Source organism: Scardinius erythrophthalmus (genome assembly GCF_964197995.2).
Source record: "Scardinius erythrophthalmus genome assembly, chromosome: 16".
In the NCBI taxonomy this organism is placed as follows: domain Eukaryota; kingdom Metazoa; phylum Chordata; class Actinopteri; order Cypriniformes; family Leuciscidae; genus Scardinius; species Scardinius erythrophthalmus.
Genome location: NC_138236.1, coordinates 34584702 through 34607790, shown reverse-complemented (window position 1 = coordinate 34607790; position 23089 = coordinate 34584702). Strand labels below are relative to the sequence as shown.

Sequence of the window (23089 nt, the reverse complement as noted above, 5' to 3'; positions counted from 1 at the left end):
AGGTAAATTTGGCAATGCCTCGGCTGGACGGTTGTAGTAATTAAAGGAACTTAATAATAAATCATAGGGAATATGTGGTCTTGTGCCTCTGTTGCCATAAACCTGCTTGTGTGAATTTATTAATTATGAGCTGGATTAAACATTCACACAGCTATGATTTCACCAGGGTTCAGCTTTCACCGTTTGCGATTTGAGCCGTAATGCACACGGTCCAGCTGGCACTATTTGGGGGAAGTCGTCTGGCAAAGGAGACTTTAGTTATATGTCCCATAAATATGACTGAACAGGGACATTATATTATATTATTGCATTATATATCTAGCAGTTTTATTCCATGTAAATACAAATGTTAAAAATGAACAACGTTATTTCAAAACATCACAGAAGAACAGATGCTCTCTGTGGAAGAAGACGACATTAACCTTCTACCTCGAATGATGTCAGGCTCTAAATGTGAACCTCCACCTATTTCCATGATGTAATGGCTTCTCCATGACACTTCTGGCACTGAGGACATAAGATCAAATAATGTAGCACCCTAAAATACTTCATAAGTGTGTCTGTGCATGCTGTCTACATAAAGGTGATGACATACAACTGACTACTTATGTAATAGCAGTGTAACTATCTGAAGTCAGTGAGACAAACATTTATATCACAATATTCTCAAATTTTTGGTTGATTATGAGAACGTGACCATATCGATTTCTGGACGCTTAAAGGGATAGCTCACCCAAAAATGAAAATTCTGTCATCATTTATTCACCCTCAAGTTGTTCCAAACCTGTATGATTTTTTTCCTCCTCTGTTGAACACAAAGGAAGATTTTGAAGAATATAGGTAGGCAAACAGTTGATTGGCCCCACCGACATTTCTGGATGAACTATCCCTATAAATCAGGGAATGTTATTCATTAGATACAAAAGTTAATTTAACTTAAAGGGGTGTTTCCTAACTTTAGTTAGTGTGTAATGTTGCTGTTTGAGCATAAACAACATCTGCAAAGTTACAACGCACAAAGTTTAAAGCAAAGGAAGATATTTGCTTTTAAAGAAATCACTTTTTTAAGGACTACAACAAACGGCTGGAAGGGAATACACGACATGTGCCGGGAGCAGCAGCTCATTTGCATTTAAAGGGACAGACACAAAAATGGTATGTTAACCCTCAAAAAGTGACAATTTTAACATGCTATATAAAAATATCTGTGGGGTATTTTGAGCTAAAACTTCACATACACACATCTGGGGACATCAAAAACTTATTTTACATCTTGTGAAAAGGGCATTATACCACCCCTTAAGTGAAGTTAAAATATACAGTATACTTTATGTGTTATGTATACTAAAATCAAAGTTCTAGTAGCCTATACTTGTATGCGAACTATTTAAATATTATTGGGGCAAAATTTGCCATATTTTTTGTTTAAAAAACAAAACATTTTGTACTACTGTACAAAAAATAAGTTTAACAATAGAAAACAGTACTAAATGAGTTTACATCGAGTTTTAAACTTACAAGTTGTCTCAACCTTTCATGTTTCTGTTTTGTTCCTGTTTAGCTTGTAGTCAGTTTGTAGTTTTCTCTGTTTATTAGCTTCATTGATTGTATCCCAGGTGTATCTTGTCATGGTTGTTTGCCCTTTTATCCCTGTCTGTATTTAAGTTCATGTGTTACCCTTGTTCAGGGTCTAGTGCCATCCCGTTTAGGCAGTTTCTTGGCAGTTTTCTGTTCTGTTCCAGGTTTATAGGTTTCCCTGTTTTGAACATTTTACCTGTTCCTTGTGTTTTGTTCTTTACACCATAAATTAAATGCATAGTAATCTACATCTCTGGCTAAATTGACAGCCTCAGTTCTAGCCCCCAGGTTGTGTTTAATGTGTAGCCTGTATGCGTGTCCTTCATGTCAACAGAGCGATTATGTGCTGAGTCTGCAAGGTTTTTAACCTTGGCCTCTCGTAAACCCAAAGAGTTCAAGCCAAACAAACAGGACATCAGATAAACGTGAGGCAATAAATGGTGTTTACAGAGGCCAGTTAATGAGGTAGAAAAACACTGACACAGAGAAGACCCCCAGTAAAACATAATTTTAACAGTACTGCTCAATCTTGCCTGAAACACCTGTTAGAGTGACATCATGATGGAATAGACAGCAAATATTGGCAGCGCTGTATCCTTGGACAGCCAAGTGTCTCCCAACCCCCAGAACCTACTCTGTGAGAGTATGTGAGCGCAAATGTTTTTAGCTACACACCAGTCACTATACACTGAAATAGTAACCTAAAAATGATAACATCTAAATTAACTAGTTTTATTCAAGTAAAAATGATTTAACATCACTGTATAAACCTAAATACATTAATATGTACCAACAAAATTCATTTTTTCAATTGGTTAAATCAGGTAAATGGCTCTTTATGGTGACAATTGCAGGTTTTAATTCAAATGTATTAGACAGTCATATTGGTTTTGGATGTCTTCACTTAAAGGTTGTCTAAGCGATCCCGGGAGACGTTTCTTCTTGTTGACATTCGAATTATTGTCAAACAAATCGGAGGCTAGCTAGACCCTCCCTCCTCCTCATCCGCGCACTAACCCCCGAACCCCACCCCCACATCATTCTTGTCGGTTATTGGCTGGAACAGTTTGTTGTGTTTCGTGCTGCGGGTCGCTCTGTTTTTTGCTCAGTTTGTTTTTGTTGCAGTTTGTGGAGCCTGTGGTGTCTACAGAGACCGCGTTTTTTTACAGTGTGTTCAGGGGACAGGCAGCTAGCAGATAGTGAGGAGATGTTTGCGGTATGTGACAAAAAATGTTTTGGCCTAAAAAACGCGTGACATGACTTAGAGCACCTTTAATGTTCTCTCACTAAGGGCAAAATGCCCAGGAAGACTCAATGTTTGGACGGATTGATTTACAGAACCAAGTCAGCACTTTCTGGGAAGACTGACATAAGAGGACACTAGAGCTCTGACTAGAAGAACACCTCTGTGCAGGGCAACCGGTTTTATCAGATGCATCCAGAGATAGACCAGTCGACTTAATTGGCTCAAGCACAAAGCACATCTTACAAACACCCAACACCGCTTTCTATGGAAGCACTAAGAAGCCAAGCATTATCATTTTTTTTCTTTCTCGTTTTCTTGTGATCTTGACATAACAAAAGCTTTTTTCTTGTGATCTCAATATAATAAATAGCTGTTTTATCATGATCTTGAGTATAGACATAAACACCTGACCCCGTTGACAGATGAATAAAGTTCTCAACAAAGTTTAATAGCATGCATATATACTCAGCAACAGAAGCCAACAAACACCACTAAATGTGAACATGACTAGACAAAAACAGAACACAGGTGTACAACTATAGCGAACTAAACAAGGTAATTAATAGAACACAGCTGGAACAAATGAACTAATAATGACGTGACCATAGCAACTAAAGAGTGGTGGGAAATCAAACAAAGGAAGACATGAACTGAAGAAATACAAACTAAAAGTCATTGAATGAATAAAACATAATGGTGACAATTAGGAGCACTGCACTTTGGCTATAGATTAATAACGATTTAATGAAAAGTAAAATACAAAAACAGAGAATAAATAAAGCTTTTATTTATGTCATCAAATCATGTCGAAAATGACATAATTTATGAACATATTCATAAAATAACAAAATATAAAGTTTTACAAAACAAAATGAAAAATAATTTGTTATTATTATTATTCATTATTTTATTATTATATAAAAATTATTTTGTTTATTATATAGAAAACTATTTTGTTATGTTGAGATCATGAGAAAAAAAAAGAAAAAAAAAATGCATGGTCCCTTAGCCCTTCCGTAGTTCTCTGATGAACCAACACTGAAGAAATGAGAAAGATGCTTGATTATGCACTGCCAGGATGCTATAGGGCAGGGTACTCAAGTTCAGAGGCCATAAAATGCAAAGGACCACAAATTACAGCTTGATGTAACATATATACTGTTATGTTCTGTTTTGGTTTTGTTTTCACTCTGTTTGCTCTGTTCCAGTTTGCCTGTGATCATAATTAGTTCACTTGGTTACTCATTCACTCTCTAGCTTGTTTCTATGGTTAATCACTGATTATTAGATTCTGTTCACCTGTGTACATCTAGTTGCCTTTGTTTGTTCCTGGTGTCAGTTCTCGTTAACGTGTTAGTCAGGTTTGTGTTATCTCCTATGTATTCCTGTATTCGGAGTGATTTTTGATCGTCTAATAAAGACTATTTGAGTATTTCTCCTACATTGTGCACGACAGTATAAATGTGACAGAAGAACCGACCTTACAGAAATGGACTTTACCGACCATCCTGCACACACAAGGACCACACGAGAGACTTACATTTGGCATGCCTTACGAACTTTACACCAGACGCAGCAAGCAATCCAAGGCATGCCTGCCCGGTGTTGGTCCTCGAGAGACATTTGCCGAGTTTGTGGAGTGGGTGCTGGTAAACTGCGGGTCTGCATTCACCATCTGTATCGAGAAGGACGTCACACATTCCCTGTCCACATTCCCGCCATTGAGGGTGAGCTGCAGCTGGCCTCTGCAAATATTTATGAGGAAATGGAAGAGGATGTTTCCTTGGTTCTCCCGTCCCTGCTATCTTTCCAGAAATCCCCCTCCCTCTCCCGCCTACTCTTCCAAAGCCAGCCAGTCTCCGCTGGTTCCCATCAGGTCCTCAGCTCCTCCCTGGTTTGCTCCACTATGCTGCGTGGATGCGACTCAGGTCTTCCGGTCACCAGTTCCTTCTAGTCAAGAGGATCTCTTGACTCTGCCTCCAGCCTCCGAGCACATCACTCCACCTCGGCTTGTCGACCTGTCAGCTCCACCTTGGCTTCTCCCCCTCTTTGGCTCCACCTGGGACTATCGTCCTTACGGCTCCACTAAGCTTCCTAGTCCCTCTGGCTATGCTATTGAATATTTCTCTTCACAATTTAAATAAAAGTTTTGTTTTTCATTCTGCTAAGGGGACCATGGACCACTTAAACACTGCAAAGCAGAGTCCTGCATGGGCCCTGTTTGGTAAACCCTCACCAGCAGTACTTAACAGAACATCCGACCCATTATCCCACATTAAAACAAGTTTATTTCCGTACGCGACCCAAACTACACCCGCATTAAAATGCAGATCTCTCTCTCCTGAAACTCTGCAGTCTATAGGTGACTGTTGGTCCTCTTAACAGTGCAAAAAATAAAACTTTTATTCAAATTGTGAATAGATTACGTATATACAGGCACTGAGCAAAGAGCGATCCCGATAAAAAAATCAGTAATCACTGAAGCTTTCACTTATATTGCTCAATGCTGCAAAATGCTGTAAATAGAAAACTTTGACATCTTCAGAGCGTGAACACAAATATGCACAGGACTGTTGTAAGCAGCTGCCTATCAGTGTGTACCGAATTGAGTCGAAATAGTCTTAGCTATTGTCCCAGCAGTCAACCCATGTCAATTGATTCAATATTAACGGTTCGCCCAGGTGCAGGACTCTGCCTCAAAGTGTCAGGAGTGTCAACTGCATTTAAATGATGCAAACATAAAGTCACTCTAAATACTTTTGAGTGAAAATAATAATACAAATACATTCATATTTAGCATGACGCTGGCCACAAAATGGATGGCGACAGGCTGGCTGTTGATTACCCCATGCTATAGGGTATTATGGGTGTTGCCAGTTGCTAGAGATGGTGGTTGCCAACTGGAGATTGCACTTTTCATCCTTTGTCAATGATTTCATAAATTGGAGGAGCTGTCTGAGAGCAAGGTCTGTCTCTAAAGCCATCAACACTTGCTGATATGTTGTTCGATACGTTTGCTGACAGTAGAGCAGTGCGTCCATCATCACCAACGAGTTATTGAAAACACGGGCAGGACAGATCCGTTCTCCAGCTGCCGTAGACAAGTGCATGTAGATCTGTAATGTGTGTGTGTGTAACGCAGCAAAACAGGTCGCTAGTCTAAACACATTTAATATCTAAGACGATCCAAAACTCAGAGGTCTTGACTTTCTTGACTGCATACAATTAAATTTAGGATACCTTTTTGAAACACAACTTTTGTAACCCAGTGACTCATTTAAGTCATCAAAAAGATTGATGCAAACTAAATGTTAATTTATTGTTGAGTCAAAATATTAGTTTTTTGGGTGTAGCCCTAGTATTTTTATGCTCAAAAGGTTCATAACAAGTATGTAAAAATGGCAAACCTCATAAAAAATGAATAGGAAAAATAAATGTTTGATTATCAACATTTTCCGAAGGTTCGCTGACTATTTGATGAAAAACACCTATTCATGTAATAAGCTCAAAACACGCAGGATGACATGTGATTACACGTCCTGCATTAGCCAGTTTCCTCTGAGCTTTAATGTGTCACTCTTCCACTGGCTTAAAGCTGGTCCAGTCTGGTTCTCATCATTCCCAGGAGACCAAAACCCTCACAGTAATCCTGCAGAAAGCGCTCTCATCCTTCGAAACCCCTCGTTTTTCAGCAGTAGGTTAAGCATGAACGTCACCCTCAGCATGAGAGTGTTTCTCCAGCGTCTCCTGAAGACCTATGAGCTCACTGCATATTCAATATCCTCCATCATAAATCAGTGCATTAGCCATATTACTGTGCATGTCGAGACAGAGATGGATATTTCTAATTTGCATTGTGTCAGCTCAAATTATTCTGTCACAATCAGACAAGTTGTTGCACAATCATGTGGAATAAATAATAACAGTTCTGACATCTGAATATCAAACATCACGAAAAGCCATAGAAGCAACAATAACAAACATAAACAAACCTACAGAATGCAACACAGTCTCTCATGTGTCTCTGGTGATCAGCATCACAGTCTTGTTTCAGAGCTGTTTCTTGGATCTGCCTGTCACGAATTGTCATATCCAATGACCTTCTTGTGTTAGACTATGATTGTCCAGATTTGGTCCTGATTGGGGTCAGGGTTATGAGGTCAGCTTTGTCACTGTCCCAGGAATAGATGAACGGTGATGCCAACATCTGAGTAATGTATGGTACACCCTGGACAGGAACCCATACATGCCAGTTGTTCAATGTGACCCTTCACCCCGTGGCTCAAACGTCCTACCACACCCAGACCAAGCTGCCAGACACCCATCAGTGGACCAATTCATCTGAACAATGTTTACAAGGCAATGCCTTTCTTTGTCAGGCATCAAATCAGCTTTGAGTTCAAGCAAATGATGGATGAAGTGTGTTCTCTGGGGAACTGGGGAAATGACCTGTTTGTTTCAATCACTAAACTCAAGTCTAGAGCTCGAGAGACTCGTAGGTTCATGGGATGCAGGGTCTGCTCTAGGTGAATGTGTTAAAGTGCAGCTTTACGACTAATGTTTTCCACTGGATACAATTATTGATTACAGGGGGACTTTAAAATATATTCACGTAGAAAACTGTTAATTTAAAGGGATAGTTCACCCAAACATGAAAATTGTGTCATCATTTTCTCACCCTCAAGTTGTTCCAAACCTCTATGAGCTTCTTTCTTCTGCTAAACACAAAAGAAGATATTTTGAAGATTGTTGGGAACCAGACAGTTGACAGTAGCCATTGACTTCTGAATACTATGGTAGTCAGTGGCTACTGTCAACTGTCAAAAGTGCAGGATAATTATGTTCTTAAAGAGATAAATATCTTCTTTTGTGTTCAACTAAAGAAGAAACACATTTATACAGGTTTGGGACATAATTAAAATTCTTAGGTGAACTATCCCTTAACAATAATTCACAATATTACTGTTTTAACTGTATTTTTGATCAAATAAATGCAGCCTTGCTGAGCATAAGAGACATGTACAGATCTTATTAACTTATTTTTGAATAGTATACATAAATTATATATTTTATTCCTTAGTGTAAATCTAAATCCTTGTTTTTATGTATTTAATGCTGTATAAATAAAATGTATTATTATTATTATTATTATTTTATTTTATTTACAGATGCACAGGACATAAGATGGGATAAACGGGAGAAGCAAACCAGTGTTTTTCCATCAGTTTAAACAGCTGTAGATGCTTAGCAGGATTATAGCACGTGATCTGCTTCTTACACTGAAGATACGGGAGAATGGGAGAGAAACTGAGAAGATGAGCAATAATAAGAGACGGGGGAGTAAGACCCGGATCTCACTGCCAAAGAAAACACTGCTAGTTTTTACAGGAGTTTCAGACACTTTAATACTTTAAGAGCAGCTCTCAGTCGTTAGGTGTCTCTTAGAGGAAGCTAAACTGTAAAGATGCCTTTGCTGTAACCAGCTCTCTGAACTGGAGGCAGTTTTGGCAGACCTGGTGTGAGTGTCATTCTGTTTGTCTACCTTTCCAAGCCTTCGGACATTATTGGGAATTACTTGTGAGACACAGTGGATCGCTCTGCCCTGGAGTCTAGGTGGACTCGGCATGCGAAAGAAAAACTTACTCTGCATGACGCTGCCATGGAGACACTTCTAAAACATCTGAAGAGGGACACAAGAAACACACACACGCGCGCGCGCACTCACACACACACACACACACACACACACACACTAGGCTGTTCTGTGATCTGCTGCAATGACCAGATCAGACAACATCTGTGTCTTGTTTCAAATACATGCAGCCAGTCATAACCATGTGGTAATTATCATATGAATAAAAATAACTTTCCAGAAAGCATAAAAAACATATGCAATTTTAACTTTGAATGATTGGTTTGAGGCGTGAAAGGCATTTGTTGAGCAAAATTCCATCTAACAAAAATATGTTCTAACGTGCTAACGATGTTATGAAAATGTTATTTGTAGAATTTTTTTTTTCTTGGTTAAGTGAATGTTAAGGGAACATTCAATTTTTTAAATCATTTTTCAAACATTATGTTCTTTGAACATTCTTAAACTATTAGTAACATTAGTAACACAAATGTTAGACAAATGTCCAACGAAAATGTTTCAGGAAAAAATGTTTGATGAACAATGTATAAATGTTTTCATATTAACAATTTGAAAACATTATTAAATACCAGATAACTTTGAACGAGTGTTCTATTAACGTTACTTTATAAAAAATAAGAACGTTTGTTCAGAACTTTGAAAGAACCTTGTCAGAACGTTCCCTCTTAGCTGGGATAACACAAGCATATAGTTTATATATAGTTTGTTGGTTGAACAATTTCATTTGAAGTTGTCATAACTCATTTATGCAAACAATTTATCATTTTTAGAGTGTACAACAACTTGAACTAAAATTAAAATCAAAACCTAACTCAAAACACAATAGTATTTAAATAATACTAAAATAGCACTGTTTCCTTTCTCTAGAAGCATCTTCAAATCACAGCCCTCAGTGTGTAAAAAGACGAGAGGAGATGAGTGGTGAAGTTACCTTGCGGGGCAGGGCTGTGTGTTACAGGACACCACACCGGTGGATGGCCGAGTTCGAGAGCTGCAGTAAGACGTGTTCACCTGAACTCTCAGATCCTTGTAACAGGCTGATTTAGTGACCATCTGACCTGAGGAGTGAACACAAACAACACATGTCAATTCATCACGTAAATGTAGTTTTGTATAAGTTGAAAATCTGTGCTAACAACAGACAAGACATGTGTATATATATATATATGTGTATAAAAACATGAATCCACAGCTGATATGAACATAATAACTCAAGGAAAGTTGAAGGTATTTGAGCTGAAGACAGCTTCCCAGAGGTCGTCCGGAGGGAGTTTGACCTCTGGGTTAAAGGACGTCCTAAAGCAGTTATTGACCCTTCAGCTGCCCTCACCTCAGGCTCTCTACACACCATCCCAGAGGCTAATGTCAGGTCTGGTGTGGAAGAGCAGGAGGGTACGGCCCGTGTCAGCACTAATAATGGGAACTATAGAGTTACACCTGCCACAGGCCATCAGATATGCTTGAGGAAAGACTGAGCAAGTGTTCAATAAAGGAAACAGAAGATTTCACCAAGATCATTTGGACTGATTATGAATGCATTCACATATGTATTTAATGAAAAAGTGCTACAGGTTTTGCAGAAGCCCTTAGAAAGAAGTACACTGTAGCACACTGTTATGGTTATGTTCTGTTTTATTATCATTGATATTTGGTTTTCCATATTTGCCTGTGCTCTGTGTTCCTAGTTAGTTTGCTTGGTTGTTAATTAACCCCAAAACTTTTCCTTGTTCTGTTAATTATAACTGTGTATTTAAACCCCAAGTTCTCTCTGTTCATTGTTCCGTGCTGTCTTTAGTAATGTGGTTGTTTTCTATTACTCCGTGTGATCTCCTGTGTGTTCCAGTTTGGATTTATTAAAGACTGATTTTGATTTATTCCTCGTCTTCGTGCAATCATTACAACCACCAACTGTGATACATAACTTTATTATGAAAATGATATATTTTTAAAGAACATACTCTGTTTCCGATTCTGTATTCCATAACAATCTCTTAATTTGACATTATTATAAAGCACACTTTTTAAAAGTGTACTTTAGTGTGTTAGGAAACATGAAAGTCCCTTTAAGTACCTGTAAGTAGCATTTTATTTCATTATATTATCATTATATTAAGATTATTATAATCTTATATGCAAGCACAGATTTAAAAAAATACTTTTAAGATTTGAAGTACACTACAAGTGCACATTAAACACAATAAAGTATACTTCTTACAGGGTGGATTTTATTCATTACTTAAAAATGGTCTGTTTCATGAAAAAATATCATTGCTTTTGTGAACTGAATCAATGGATTCATGCTTCTGTCATAAACTCTTATGAATGTGCCAAGTAGAGCTAGGACGGATGTCTAGATTTTCAGTGAATAATGATAATGAAAACAGTAGAGCAACGCCCAGGTCATGGGTTTGATTTTCAGAGAATGCATGAACCTACAAAATGCACTACTTTGAATGCAATGCAAGTTAAATGTATCTGCAAAATGCATAAATGTAAATGTAATTCCTCATGTTTCAATAAATTAAAGATTCAAATCAGATTTGTTTTCTGTGCATATTCATTTTATAATGAACATGTAAATTTAATCAGCACATATTAATGATGTTTGGTTTATTGCAATAACCAAGGCATCATCATGAGCTTGAGCTGGACCAGAATTGCAGACTCACAGAAGCTCTAAAGGATTGGTGTGGTTTAAGTGTTTCACAGATTAACATGTGGCTGTAGTATAAGGCCTGGCCTAAACATCTGGTCATTAGTTTCTACTAGGATCATGTTCTGTTCAGGCTGATGCAGTACCTCCTGCACAGGTGGCAGAGCACTGTGTGCGAATGATGGCCCACGTGTAGTTGTGTTTCGGCTGGCTCCGTCTCTCTGTATGGTCTTTGGTCAGAGTGTACTCCCACTGAATGCCTGGGTTCCAGCCCTGCAAGAGAACCTGTGCAAGGAGAAACATACAAGACCTAATGAACACAATAGGAAATCACACAAGCATTCTTATTTAATTTCTTGAGGACAATGAGTACACCGACTCCTTTGTTTTATGACAAAACGCCTCCCACATGCTGTGTCGCTGAACAATGTCTCCTGCTATCAGAACGTTTCACGGTCAGATGTGTTAAATGCAGGTCGTTTTTAACCATAATTCCATTTTTGTATGGTAACAAGGACATCTGCATGATTTAGGAGTCAAAAAGTCCACAAAATAAAACATATACAGGAATATATTTTATGTTGGTAGTTCATGTTGATTTTATGGGAATTTCGAGGAAAAAAACAAACGTTTAAAGTGTAACTTCGCCGATTTTAAACCCGCTTTGTATTGTTACAATGTCGGTAGTATATGTAAATGAACAACGTTTACTCGTTCTCTGTGTTACCTGGACCTATTCCTGCTACCTATTCCTCTTTATTTGTCAGCAAATCTTTTGACAGCTCCTGGTCTTTTGTGAAAACTACAGATTGCACTTCCGTATATTTGTATCCCCATCCATGGACAGTCAGATCAACAGAGAATTATTAACAGAACAGTTGTACCAAGGGTAGGTTTATCTTGCTCACTTTAGCAACACACTGGATCCCTCAAGGAAACCGAAAGTAACTCCCGCAAAATATTTACTCTTGAATTCTTGCACCTAGGAGCAAAATAAGTTGACACCATCATGACTATAAGTTTGCTAAGAAGTCATTTCTACTAAAGCAAGGCGGTATTTGACTCTGTTAATAAGGCTGGGCCACAATAAAAGATTCATAAAATCATTATGGGTGTTGAAGTTTTGAGGACAACAGCCTTTTTCTCTGTTTTCTCTAATCAGGTAGCACCCATAAAAAAAAAAAAAAACACCTTTCTACTATAGGCAGCCAAGTTTTGTTGAAAGCCCATTTTGGTGAAGTACCCCTTTAAGTTAGAATTGAACAATTCTAACAATGTCATGTGGTACATCAAGACTAAACATAAATGTTAGATATTTCAGTGCAGATGAGATACATGCTTTACACTTTAACACAGACTTTGGCAAGCAGCAGTATGACACACCAGACCAGCGCTCTTATTAGATACAGTGAGTGCCAATGAAGCAGACTTATTACAGAGAAAAAAATAAAACTGAATACAAAGAAACATGTGTTGTCAATGTAAAGAATGTAATTGCCCAGTTTAAAAATAATGGAAGATAAAAAAGTACTACTACCTCAACCACTAGCGTCTCATTAGTGGGTCCGGTGGAGGTGAGGCTCTCTGGACGGTTGTAGGGTCTCCTGTAGTCAAACACAGCCCCAGCAATGGAGTGTTGTCCGGGCCAGTCCACTGTCCAGCGTCCATTCAGGTAATACTTCCTCTGCAGGTTCCTCAGGGCCAGATAAGAGCTGGAGGAGTTGAGCTCCGTCACACGGATACTGCGCGCTCCAGCCGGTATGGTCACCACACGGGAGTAATCTACACAAGAGACATTGCAGAAATCATAAAATTATATTAGATTATAACAGTATTTTTAAATGTAATTAATGTTTTACTTATTGTTATATTTTAAATGACATACATGCTATTATTTCACAACGAATATCTAAATTATTGTGAAAATAACAAGAAACTATTTAAATATAAATGTTTAAATATAAATAAATATTTTATATTTTAAATATGTTTTAGGAAATATATTGTTTTTTGTTTTGTTCGGTTAACAGGGATAAAGTAAGTAATTAGCCATTCAACATTACAGTATAACAAATCCAGGCCTAAACTGTAAATGATCAGACATTTAAAAGACATTAGCATAGCTACATCAGGAAGGGAAAAAGAAAAACTTTTTCTTAATAAAGTTAATTATTTTAATGGGGACATATTATGCCCTTTTTCAAAGTCTTGATTTTGGTTTTGCGGTCTAATAGAATAGGTTATCATGCTTGAATGTTCAAAATCACCTTATTTTTCACATATTTTATATTTTTGCTGCACCTCTCTTCCCAGTCTTTCAGTAGCGCTCAGTTTAGTTTCTGTCTCTGTGAAGCCCCTCCTTCCGAAAAAGCGCAATTTGCTCTGATTGGTCGACTCGACCAGTGTGTTGTGATTGGTCAACTGCTTAGAGGGTGTTTGGGAAATGTCACACCCCTTACATAACAGAGAGTTTCACACATTACTAACTAACTCAACCAGGAGGAATTATTTAAATGAGTAATGTTGTGATGTGTTCGTTCCCGGAAAAAAACCTCAAGACTAATGGAGGCGTTTCAGAGAGCTCAGAAACAGTGACACTAATAATGAGAATAACTACCGCTGGAGTGGACTTTGTGCTTTGTAACTTTGCAGAACTTTTTCATGCTCAGACAGCAACATTACACACTAAAGAAAGTTGAAAATGTAAAAAAAATTTTTTTAAATGCATTACACAGCAATTATTAATCACATAAATTGACGTTATTTTTCCCAGCCCTATTTAGAATGCTGTTCAGACATAGATTGTACATACGTTCAGAGAATAAAGACACGTACGGCTCATAAAATGTTGTTTGGTATATTGTCCTTTGTAGATCTTGCAGGTGGAGTTGTTGCCCTTACAGATGCCACACAAATCCGGCACGGCATTGGATCCCAGCACCCTGTCACAGCCCACTCTCTAGAAAACACAAATCATGACCTCTCAGCAAGCACAGAAAATGAAATACAGCACTTAAGTTACAACATTTTAGTGTAACCAGGTGAAACGTCACGGGAGAGGGGGAAGTGCCTCCATGACAATGTGATTGGCTGTTTATACTGTATGATAATTTCCACAAATAGTCTAAAAATCAGCCTGGGGTGCATTTCCCAAAAGTATTGTTAGCCAGTTATAGTGGAAAGTTTTGTTGTTGCCAACAGTTCAACAATATGATGTTTTATTAACAAACTTCGGAAGGAACGCGTTCAGATAATTAACACGGGAGGAGCACATTCAGTTAATCAACTAAATTAACAAGATAAGAGGTATATATACAACAGACTTACATCTGTTCCATGACAGTTTTCCAGCATCACTCCACCACCCCATCTCCTCACTTCTAACTATTCCTATCCCAACCTGGGATACAAGGAATACTCTGGGTTCAGGCCAAACTCCGAGCTCAGAGCCCTCCTCTCAGACAGCACGCATAACCTTTACTCTATTTAGTTATATGTAAGTGTGAACTCATGAATCTGTGTTTCCCAAAACGTCTCGGTTACGTATGTAACCCTAGTTCCCTGAAGAGGGAACGAGACGCTAATACTAATATATTAGCTCTAATACCCGCGCCACCATAAGAGCAAGTGTCGGTCTGTGTTAAAATCAATGCGCACATCTAGGCAAAAGCACCTGCGCACCTGGATTGGTGCAGCCATACTCCTAGAGGAGTGGGCCCGTACAGCCAAAGGTGAAGGCTGACTGGCCGATTCATAAGCAAGTGAGATGACCTCGACCACCCACTTGCTCATCCTCTGCTTAGATACCAGGCACCCCTTTATGGGTACCCCAAAGCAAGCGAACAGTGTTTAGACTTTCTCCACAGTTCTGTGGACGTAAACATCTAAGGTCCTAACTGGGGAGAGCATATAAAGCTTCTCTAGGTCTGATGTCCGTAGGAAGACAGAAAGCTTGCAGTACTCTAGGTCTTACAGTTTTAGTAGGAACCTTGGTCTTAGGGTGAAGAAAACCCTTTCCCATACCAGGAGCAAATTCCATGCACGAGGGAGATACCGAAAGTGTTTGAATGTCTCCAATTCTCTTGAGAGACAAAATAGCGAGGAGAAAGACAATCTTTAGAGAGATATTCTCAGAAACGTCCTCAATGGGTTCAAATGAAGCTAGGAAGAGGCCTTCTAGTACAACAGCCAAGTCCTATGTCGGCACCCTCGTGCAGACTGCTGGCCTCAGCCTCAAAGTGCCACAAAGGAAACAAATTATTAGTGGGTGTCTCCCCAAAGATACTCCACTCAAAGGGGCGTGGTAAGCAGCTAGTGCCGGCACGTACACCTTCAGTGTGAAGGAGGATAACCCTGCAGAGAAGCGCTCCTGCAGGACCTCCAGCACTGCACCAACTGGGCAGTTAACCGGGTCCAACTGGTGCTCTCCACACCAGGAAGTGAAAAGTCTCCACTTCAAGGCATACAGTTTCCTTGTGGATGGAGCTCTGGAGTGGAGAATGGTCTCAAAAACCTCAGTTGAGAGACCAGAACTTATGAGCTGGGCCCCCTCAGAGGTCAAGCCCACAGTTTCCACAGTTCTGGGCGGGGGGTGAAGGATCGACCCACTCGCCTGAAAGAGTAGGTCCCTCCTGATCGGAATCTCCAGAGGAGAGCCGTTAAGGAGAGACACTAGGTCCACAAACAATACTCGGGCCGGCCAGAATGGGGCTACTAGCAGTAGACTGACCCCATCCTGGCGAACCCTTTCCAGAACTCCTTGGAGCAGAACAATCGGGGGAAATGCGTACAGACACCATAGAGTCCAACCCCAGAGGGGTTGGATAGCTGAGTGAGAACCACAGTGGACAGACAATGTGTGGTCTCTTGGGATGCGAACAGGTCGGCCTCGGCTCGACCGAAGTTCTCTCCAAACTCACCGGGTCTGCCCCCTGATTTAAGTACCCTGGGATATATATCGCTCTCAACGAAAGTAGCTTCCCCTGGGCCCACAGGAGGATCTGGTGAGCCAGCTTGTATAAGGGGCGCGATCGCAGATCCCCCGATGGTTTATATAGGAGACCACCGATGTGTTGTCTGACCGAACAAGCACATGATGGCCCCTCAGGTCTGGGAGGAAGTGTTCCAGAGGCTGGAACACTGCCAACATTTCTAGACAGTTGATATACCATGAGAGATGATGGTCCTGCCACAGACTCGTGAGGGAAGTATCCGCCGTTAGCGAGACGTGACGACAAGGAGCTCCCAGCACGGGCCCTTGGGACAGGAACCAAGGTTCTTTCCACATAACTAAGGCACGAAGGCATCTCCCTCGGGCAGAAACCCTTAGTCCTGAGCCACCACTGCCACGGTCTCATGTACAGCAGGCCGCAAGGTATAATGTAACGTATAACCATCAGACCTAATAGTTTTTGAAACTGCTTTTCAGTAGCTGGCCGACGTACGGAAGAACACAATATTGCTACGCTTCGCCCCCGAAAGTGAACCTCAGGAACTTCCTGTGCTGTGGAAGGATGGATATGTGGAAATATGTTTCCTTTAGATCTAACGTGACAACTCAGTCCTCGGACCTGATTTGTGACACAACTTGTTTAAGAGTAAGCATCCTGATTTTTTTATTGAGCTTCCCTACAGCACAGATCTAAAATCAGTTTCCTCCGCATTATAAATATATCGCGGACTCAAGATCCGAGCTGAGCTAAAACTTCCTTTATAGTGCGTGCATTTTTCTACACATATGGAACATTTTATGAATGAAACTGTCAGCCCACACTGACGTGCATGCACCACGGCCAAACAAACACTTTAACCGCGTACATACCTGTTCGTACAGATGTGGCCTTTAAAAATGCGCGTCTCAGAGAAAAGAATGCCACGAGCACTTCCGACATTCCGCGGGATCGTGCAGAAGGGGGATTAGGTGTTGGACGCAGGAAATACTAAAACCTGTAGATGGCAGTCGTGTTTCATGTGGCCATACTGAGTTGACGAAGTATGACGAATACAATGTTTTCTTTTGCCAGTTACATAAACAGTCACATATTCTTCATAAAAATCCGACTCAAACGCGCATCATTTGTCTTATTTTTTTTTTCTGTGTACTTACAGAAGGCTAGAAGAGACGTGATGTAGGCTATGATAACTGAGTCTTATAACACAATAATTTGCGAAGACCTTTAAAGAGACCGAGATCATTTGCGCAATATCATTATCTAATTTTACATTTAGTTCATTTTTGCATCTTAACGTTTTAAATAGTTTTAACATGGTTGTAATGCGCTTTTCTGCATTACACACAGTACTTTTTATACTATCATGTTTCCCTTATAGGCGTCGATTTCGGTGGGGACGGTGGGTACGCACCCACCAGATTTCGTCATGAGTCATTTTGTACCCACCACTTTTAATTTCAGTCCATATTAATTTGACTTTTGGTTCGATTTTTTTTTACCGTTTTCAGTGGTTATGAGGAGCTTAATTAATTTAACCTGAGATGTGCGTTATATCGCTTTTTGATCATTCTTTGTGTTGTCGAATTTTGACACAGTTTCATTATTTGTTCATAATAATTTGATTCATAATTATGTCATTTTTTTTCTAAAATTAAAAAAAAAACAAAGTTTTTTCTAAAAGCAATATTCTAAAGAGATACAAAGACATTGTACGTGTACCCACCACTTTTAACTTCCGTTGACCGTTTTCAGTGGTTATGAGGAGCAATATGAGAGAACAATTTTGTAATCATTGTCTGACACAACAAAAAAATATATAATATTCATTTTATTTTAATTTTCGTGTTCGCATTTATGAGGGAAAAAACAACGTGTCAGTTTACGGTTATGGACGTGAGCACTCTGAAAGCGGCAATAAAAGTCTGCTTTAAAACTTTCAAAGAGACCTCAAACAGAACAGCTGTCACGATCCGCTCAAGAAGACAGCGAGGAGGATCCAAGTGCAGTTGAGGTGAGGTTTATTAAAAGGGTAATCCAAAGAATGGTCAAAACAGGCAGGGTTCAAAATCCAGTGAAGCAATCCAAAACAGTAAACAATAAAACAGGCTCAGGGAACACGGGAAACCAAATGCGGTGTGACAACCACAACGATACCACACAGAACATGGGACAAACAGGGCTTTAAATACATGAACAGACGAGATGACAACGAGAGACAGCTGGGTAACAGATTACAAACACCTGGGTGCAATAACAGACTGGAATTGTGGGAAAGGTAGTTCCTAGTGCAAGACACCGTGGGGGTAAGGAGGACATCTAGTGGGTACCCGGGGAAACACAACCAGACACTGTGACATGACCCCCTCTCTACGGAGTGGCTCCCAGACACTCCAAGACCAGACACGGAACAAAACAAAAACTCAGGAGGGAGGTGGCAAGGTGGAGGATCAGGGGGAGGGACGGGGGGCCAGGTCCATGAAGGGAAACAGAAACAGGGGGTAACAGACTCAAAGGAAGCCAGGGTGACACAGACAGTACATTGGGGAAACAGTGCGAAGCAAACAGTTCATCCGGTGGCCGGGGAGAAGCGAACAGTCCCTCGGGCGGCCGGGACGGAGACGACAGTCCCTCGGGCGGCCGGGACGGAGACGACAGTCCATTGGGCGGCCACGGCGGTGAAGACCCCTCGGGCGGCCAGGGCGGTGAAGACCCCTCGGGCGGCCAGGGCGGTGAAGACCCCTCGGGCGGCCAGGGCGGAGAAGACCCCTCGGGCGGCCAGGGCGGAGAAGACCCCTCGGGCGGCCAGGGCGGAGAAGACCCCTCGGGCGGCCAGGGCGGAGAAGACCCCTCGGGCGGCCAGGGCGGTGAAGACCCCTCGGGCGGCCAGGGCGGAGAAGACCCCTCGGGCGGCCAGGGCGGAGAAGACCCCTCGGGCGGCCAGGGCGGAGAAGACCCCTCGGGCGGCCAGGGCGGAGACGACCCCTCGGGCGGCCAAGGCAGAGACGACCACTCGGGCGGCCAGGGCACAGAAACAGACACCGGCTCAGGAACTGGAACAGACACCACTGGCTCGGGCACTGGAACTGGCACCACCGGCTCGGGCACTGGAACTGGCACCACCGGCTCGGGCACTGGAACCACCGGCTCGGGCACTGGAACCACCGGCTCGGGCACTGGGACTGACACCACCGGCTCGGGCACTGGAACTGGCACCACCGGCTCGGGCACTGGAACTGGCACCACCGGCTCGGGCACTGGAACTGGCACCACCGGCTCGGGCACTGGAACTGGCACCACCGGCTCGGGCACTGGAACTGGCACCACCGGCTCGGGCACTGGAACCACCGGCTCGGGCACTGGAACTGGCACCAACGGCTCGGGCACTGGAACTGACACCACCGGCTCGGGCACTGGAACTGGCACCACCGGCTCGGGCACTGGAACTGGCACCACCGGCTCGGGCACTGGAACTGGCACCACCGGCTCGGGCACTGGAACTGGCACCACCGGCTCGGGCACTGGAACTGGCACCACAGGCTCGGGCACTGGAACTGGCACCACCGGCTCAGGTTCAGGAACAGACACAGACACAGACACAGACACAGACACAGACACAGACACAGACACAGACACAGACACAGACACTGGCTCAGGTTCAGGAACAGACACAGACACAGACACTGGCTCAGGTTCAGGAACAGACACAGACACAGACACTGGCTCCGGCTCAGGAACAGACACTGGCTCCGGCTCAGGAACAGACACTGGCTCCGGCTCAGGAACAGACACTGGCTCCGGCTCAGGAACAGACACTGGCTCCGGCTCAGGAACAGACACTGGCTCCGGCTCAGGAACAGACACTGGCTCCGGCTCAGGAACAGAAACAGACATCACCGGCTCAGGAACAGACACCACCGGCCCAGGAACAGACACCACCGGCTCAGGAACAGACACCACCGGCTCAGGAACAGACACCACCGGCCCAGGAACAGACACCACCGGCCCAGGAACAGACACCACCGGCTCAAGTGTGTGTGTAGCCCACACACACCACATGGCTGTGGCCATAATGGCCAGTGTCGCGGTCACTGAGGGCTCAGGAATAGATGTCACCGGTTCTGGCTCAGGAACAGGAACAGACACCGGCTCCAGCTCAGGAACAGAGACTGGCTCCAGCCCAGAGACTGGAACAGAACCCACCGACTCAGAAACATACACTGCCGGCTCAGGGACTGGAACAGACACCACCGACTCTGGAACAGACACCACCGGCTCAGACACAGACTGTACGGCCATCTTGTCCATGGACACCGGCTCGGTAAACGTGACGGGAACACTTTCGGCGGCGGCCATCTTGTCCGAAGACACAGACTCGGCAGGTGTGGGCGGGGGCGGTAGGACGAGCAGCTCGGGGACAACGGCGGCCTGCTCGGTGACGACCTCCGGGACGATGACGGACTGCTTGGGGACAGCCTCCAGGTCATTGGAGAGGCCCGAGGTTTTCCTCCCCCTCCGCCGTCTTCGATGGTGAGATGCTTGTTCAGGTCTGGACAGAATTAATGACTGATGGAGCTCTGGGCTGGGCAGCGGTGATGCATTCTCTGGGCTGGGCAGCGGCGATGCATTCTCTCGGCTGGGCAGCGGCGATGCATTCTCTCGCCTGGGCAGCGGCGATGCATTCTCTCGGCTGGGCAGCGGCGATGCATTCTCTCGGCTGGGCAGCGGCGATGCATTCTCTCGGCTGGGCAGCGGCGATGCATTCTCTCGGCTGGGCAGCGGCGATGCATTCTCTCGGCTGGGCAGCGGCGATGCATTCTCTCGGCTGGGCAGCGGCGATGCATTCTCTCGGCTGGGCAGCGGCGATGCATTCTCTCGGCTGGGCAGCGGCGATGCATTCTCTCGGCTGGGCAGCGGCGATGCATTCTCTCGGCTGGGCAGCGGCGATGCATTCTCTCGGCTGGGCAGCGGCGATGCATTCTCTCGGCTGGGCAGCGGCGATGCATTCTCTCGCCTGGGCAGCGGCGATGCATTCTCTCGCCTGGGCAGCGGCGATGCATTCTCTCGCCTGGGCAGCGGCGATGCATTCTCTCGGCTGGGCAGCGGCGATGCATTCTCTCGGCTGGGCAGCGGTGATGCATTCTCTGGGCTGGGCAGCGGCGATGCATTCTCTCGGCTGGGCAGCGGCGATGCATTCTCTCGGCTGGGCAGCGGCGATGCATTCTCTCGCCTGGGCAGCGGCGATGCATTCTCTCGGCTGGGCAGCGGCGATGCATTCTCTCGGCTGAGAAGCGGCGAAGCATTCTCTCGGCTGGGCAGCGGCGATGCATTGTCTCGGCTGGGTAGCGGTGATGCATTGTCTCGGCTGGGCAGCGGTGAAGCATTGTCTCGGCTGGGCAGCGGTGAAGCATTCTCACGGCCGGCAGACTTGCATCTCCTATCCCCTCTCTGTCCACGACGGCGAGATGGGGGCTCCGACCCGTCCCTCAGCAACCCGAATTCGAAGAGGGGGCACGGTGGAGGGTAGTGTTGGATTCCCTCTCGACCCACCATTCCTCTGCGAGCTCCCCGGGTCCCACGGAAAATGACCAGACGGGTACCCTCGAAACACTCTCTCCTCTCCCGCTCAGTGGTAGGAGGAGGGATACGAAACCCCAAATTGCTAGATCCATACATCGGTGGTATCGTTCTGTCACGATCCGCTCAAGAAGACAGCGAGGAGGATCCAAGTGCAGTTGAGGTGAGGTTTATTAAAAGGGTAATCCAAAGAATGGTCAAAACAGGCAGGGTTCAAAATCCAGTGAAGCAATCCAAAACAGTAAACAATAAAACAGGCTCAGGGAACACGGGAAACCAAATGCGGTGTGACAACCACAACGATACCACACAGAACATGGGACAAACAGGGCTTTAAATACATGAACAGACGAGATGACAACGAGAGACAGCTGGGTAACAGATTACAAACACCTGGGTGCAATAACAGACTGGAATTGTGGGAAAGGTAGTTCCTAGTGCAAGACACCGTGGGGGTAAGGAGGACATCTAGTGGGTACCCGGGGAAACACAACCAGACACTGTGACAACAGCTGCCTTTCTTTAAATCGAATTTCGTTTTGTATTAATTATATCTTAATTTTAATCAATGTTTCGTGAACCAATGAATTGCCTGGATTTAAGAAGTAAATATAGCAGACAATCACGACATTGGAGGCGCCGGCGATATCTCATAAATGAACCGAAACTCAGCGTGTAATGCACATTCACATTTACAGTGTATTTAGACACATTTAGACGCATTCATAATCATTACTTTTACCGGTTCTTTGTGGCAAGCTTTATGCGTGCGGTCGTGCGCTTGAGTGCGGCTATATTACGTAAACGCTCATGATCATGATATAAGTAGGCTAATTAAATTAATATAAAGGGGCGATTTGTCCACGAATTACTTAAATGAACAACTAGCCTAGTATACTAGTCGACTAGAAAAAAAAACTTTTAGTCGAAAGCAGCCCGTATTCCACATATTTTCGAACCAGGCAACAGGACATCTGTGTTGAGCGAGGCCGAGGACCCTGAGCGGAATGAACGAGCGGAGCGGAATATTCAGAAATGCGCTCTCCACTCACGAGCTCTGATCGGAACAAACCCGATCACTGTCTGCTGAACTTGCAGAATCATCAAAATATAATATTTTCTAAAGAAGAATTTTAAAACGTTATTGGTGGTAGTTGAGAAGAATTCCTCTTTCCATATCTAAATCATTTCGAGTGCAATATAAATGTATCATATTGTTATTCTTATTATATAAGAATAATACGTATTTTTTACAACATTTTTAACATAATAGAGAATATAAGTTTAGCGTGTTGTGTGTATTTCCTAATTATAAGCTTTTGGTGAAATTGCAACAAAACTAAAAGAGTAAAACACAAAAACATGGCGTCGTCTCAAGAAATATCTGCGTACACACTAAACCACTGAAACCGACTCAAAACGATGTAGCCTAG

At 43.2% G+C, this 23089-nt stretch overlaps 1 protein-coding gene across 1 annotated transcript in view; it reads right to left on the bottom strand.

The window, feature by feature from the left end:
* The window catches only part of adamts16 (ADAM metallopeptidase with thrombospondin type 1 motif, 16), a 92909-nt gene that overhangs the window by 11010 nt on the left and 58810 nt on the right, over nucleotides 1-23089 (bottom strand). The window contains exons 15-18 of the mRNA XM_081388156.1: nucleotides 13966-14089; nucleotides 12668-12912; nucleotides 11277-11415; nucleotides 9409-9535 (exon numbers count right to left, since the gene is read on the bottom strand). Of these exons, the coding sequence (XP_081244282.1) occupies nucleotides 9409-9535; nucleotides 11277-11415; nucleotides 12668-12912; nucleotides 13966-14089 (635 nt within the window). The remainder of the gene's footprint in view (nucleotides 1-9408; nucleotides 9536-11276; nucleotides 11416-12667; nucleotides 12913-13965; nucleotides 14090-23089) is intronic.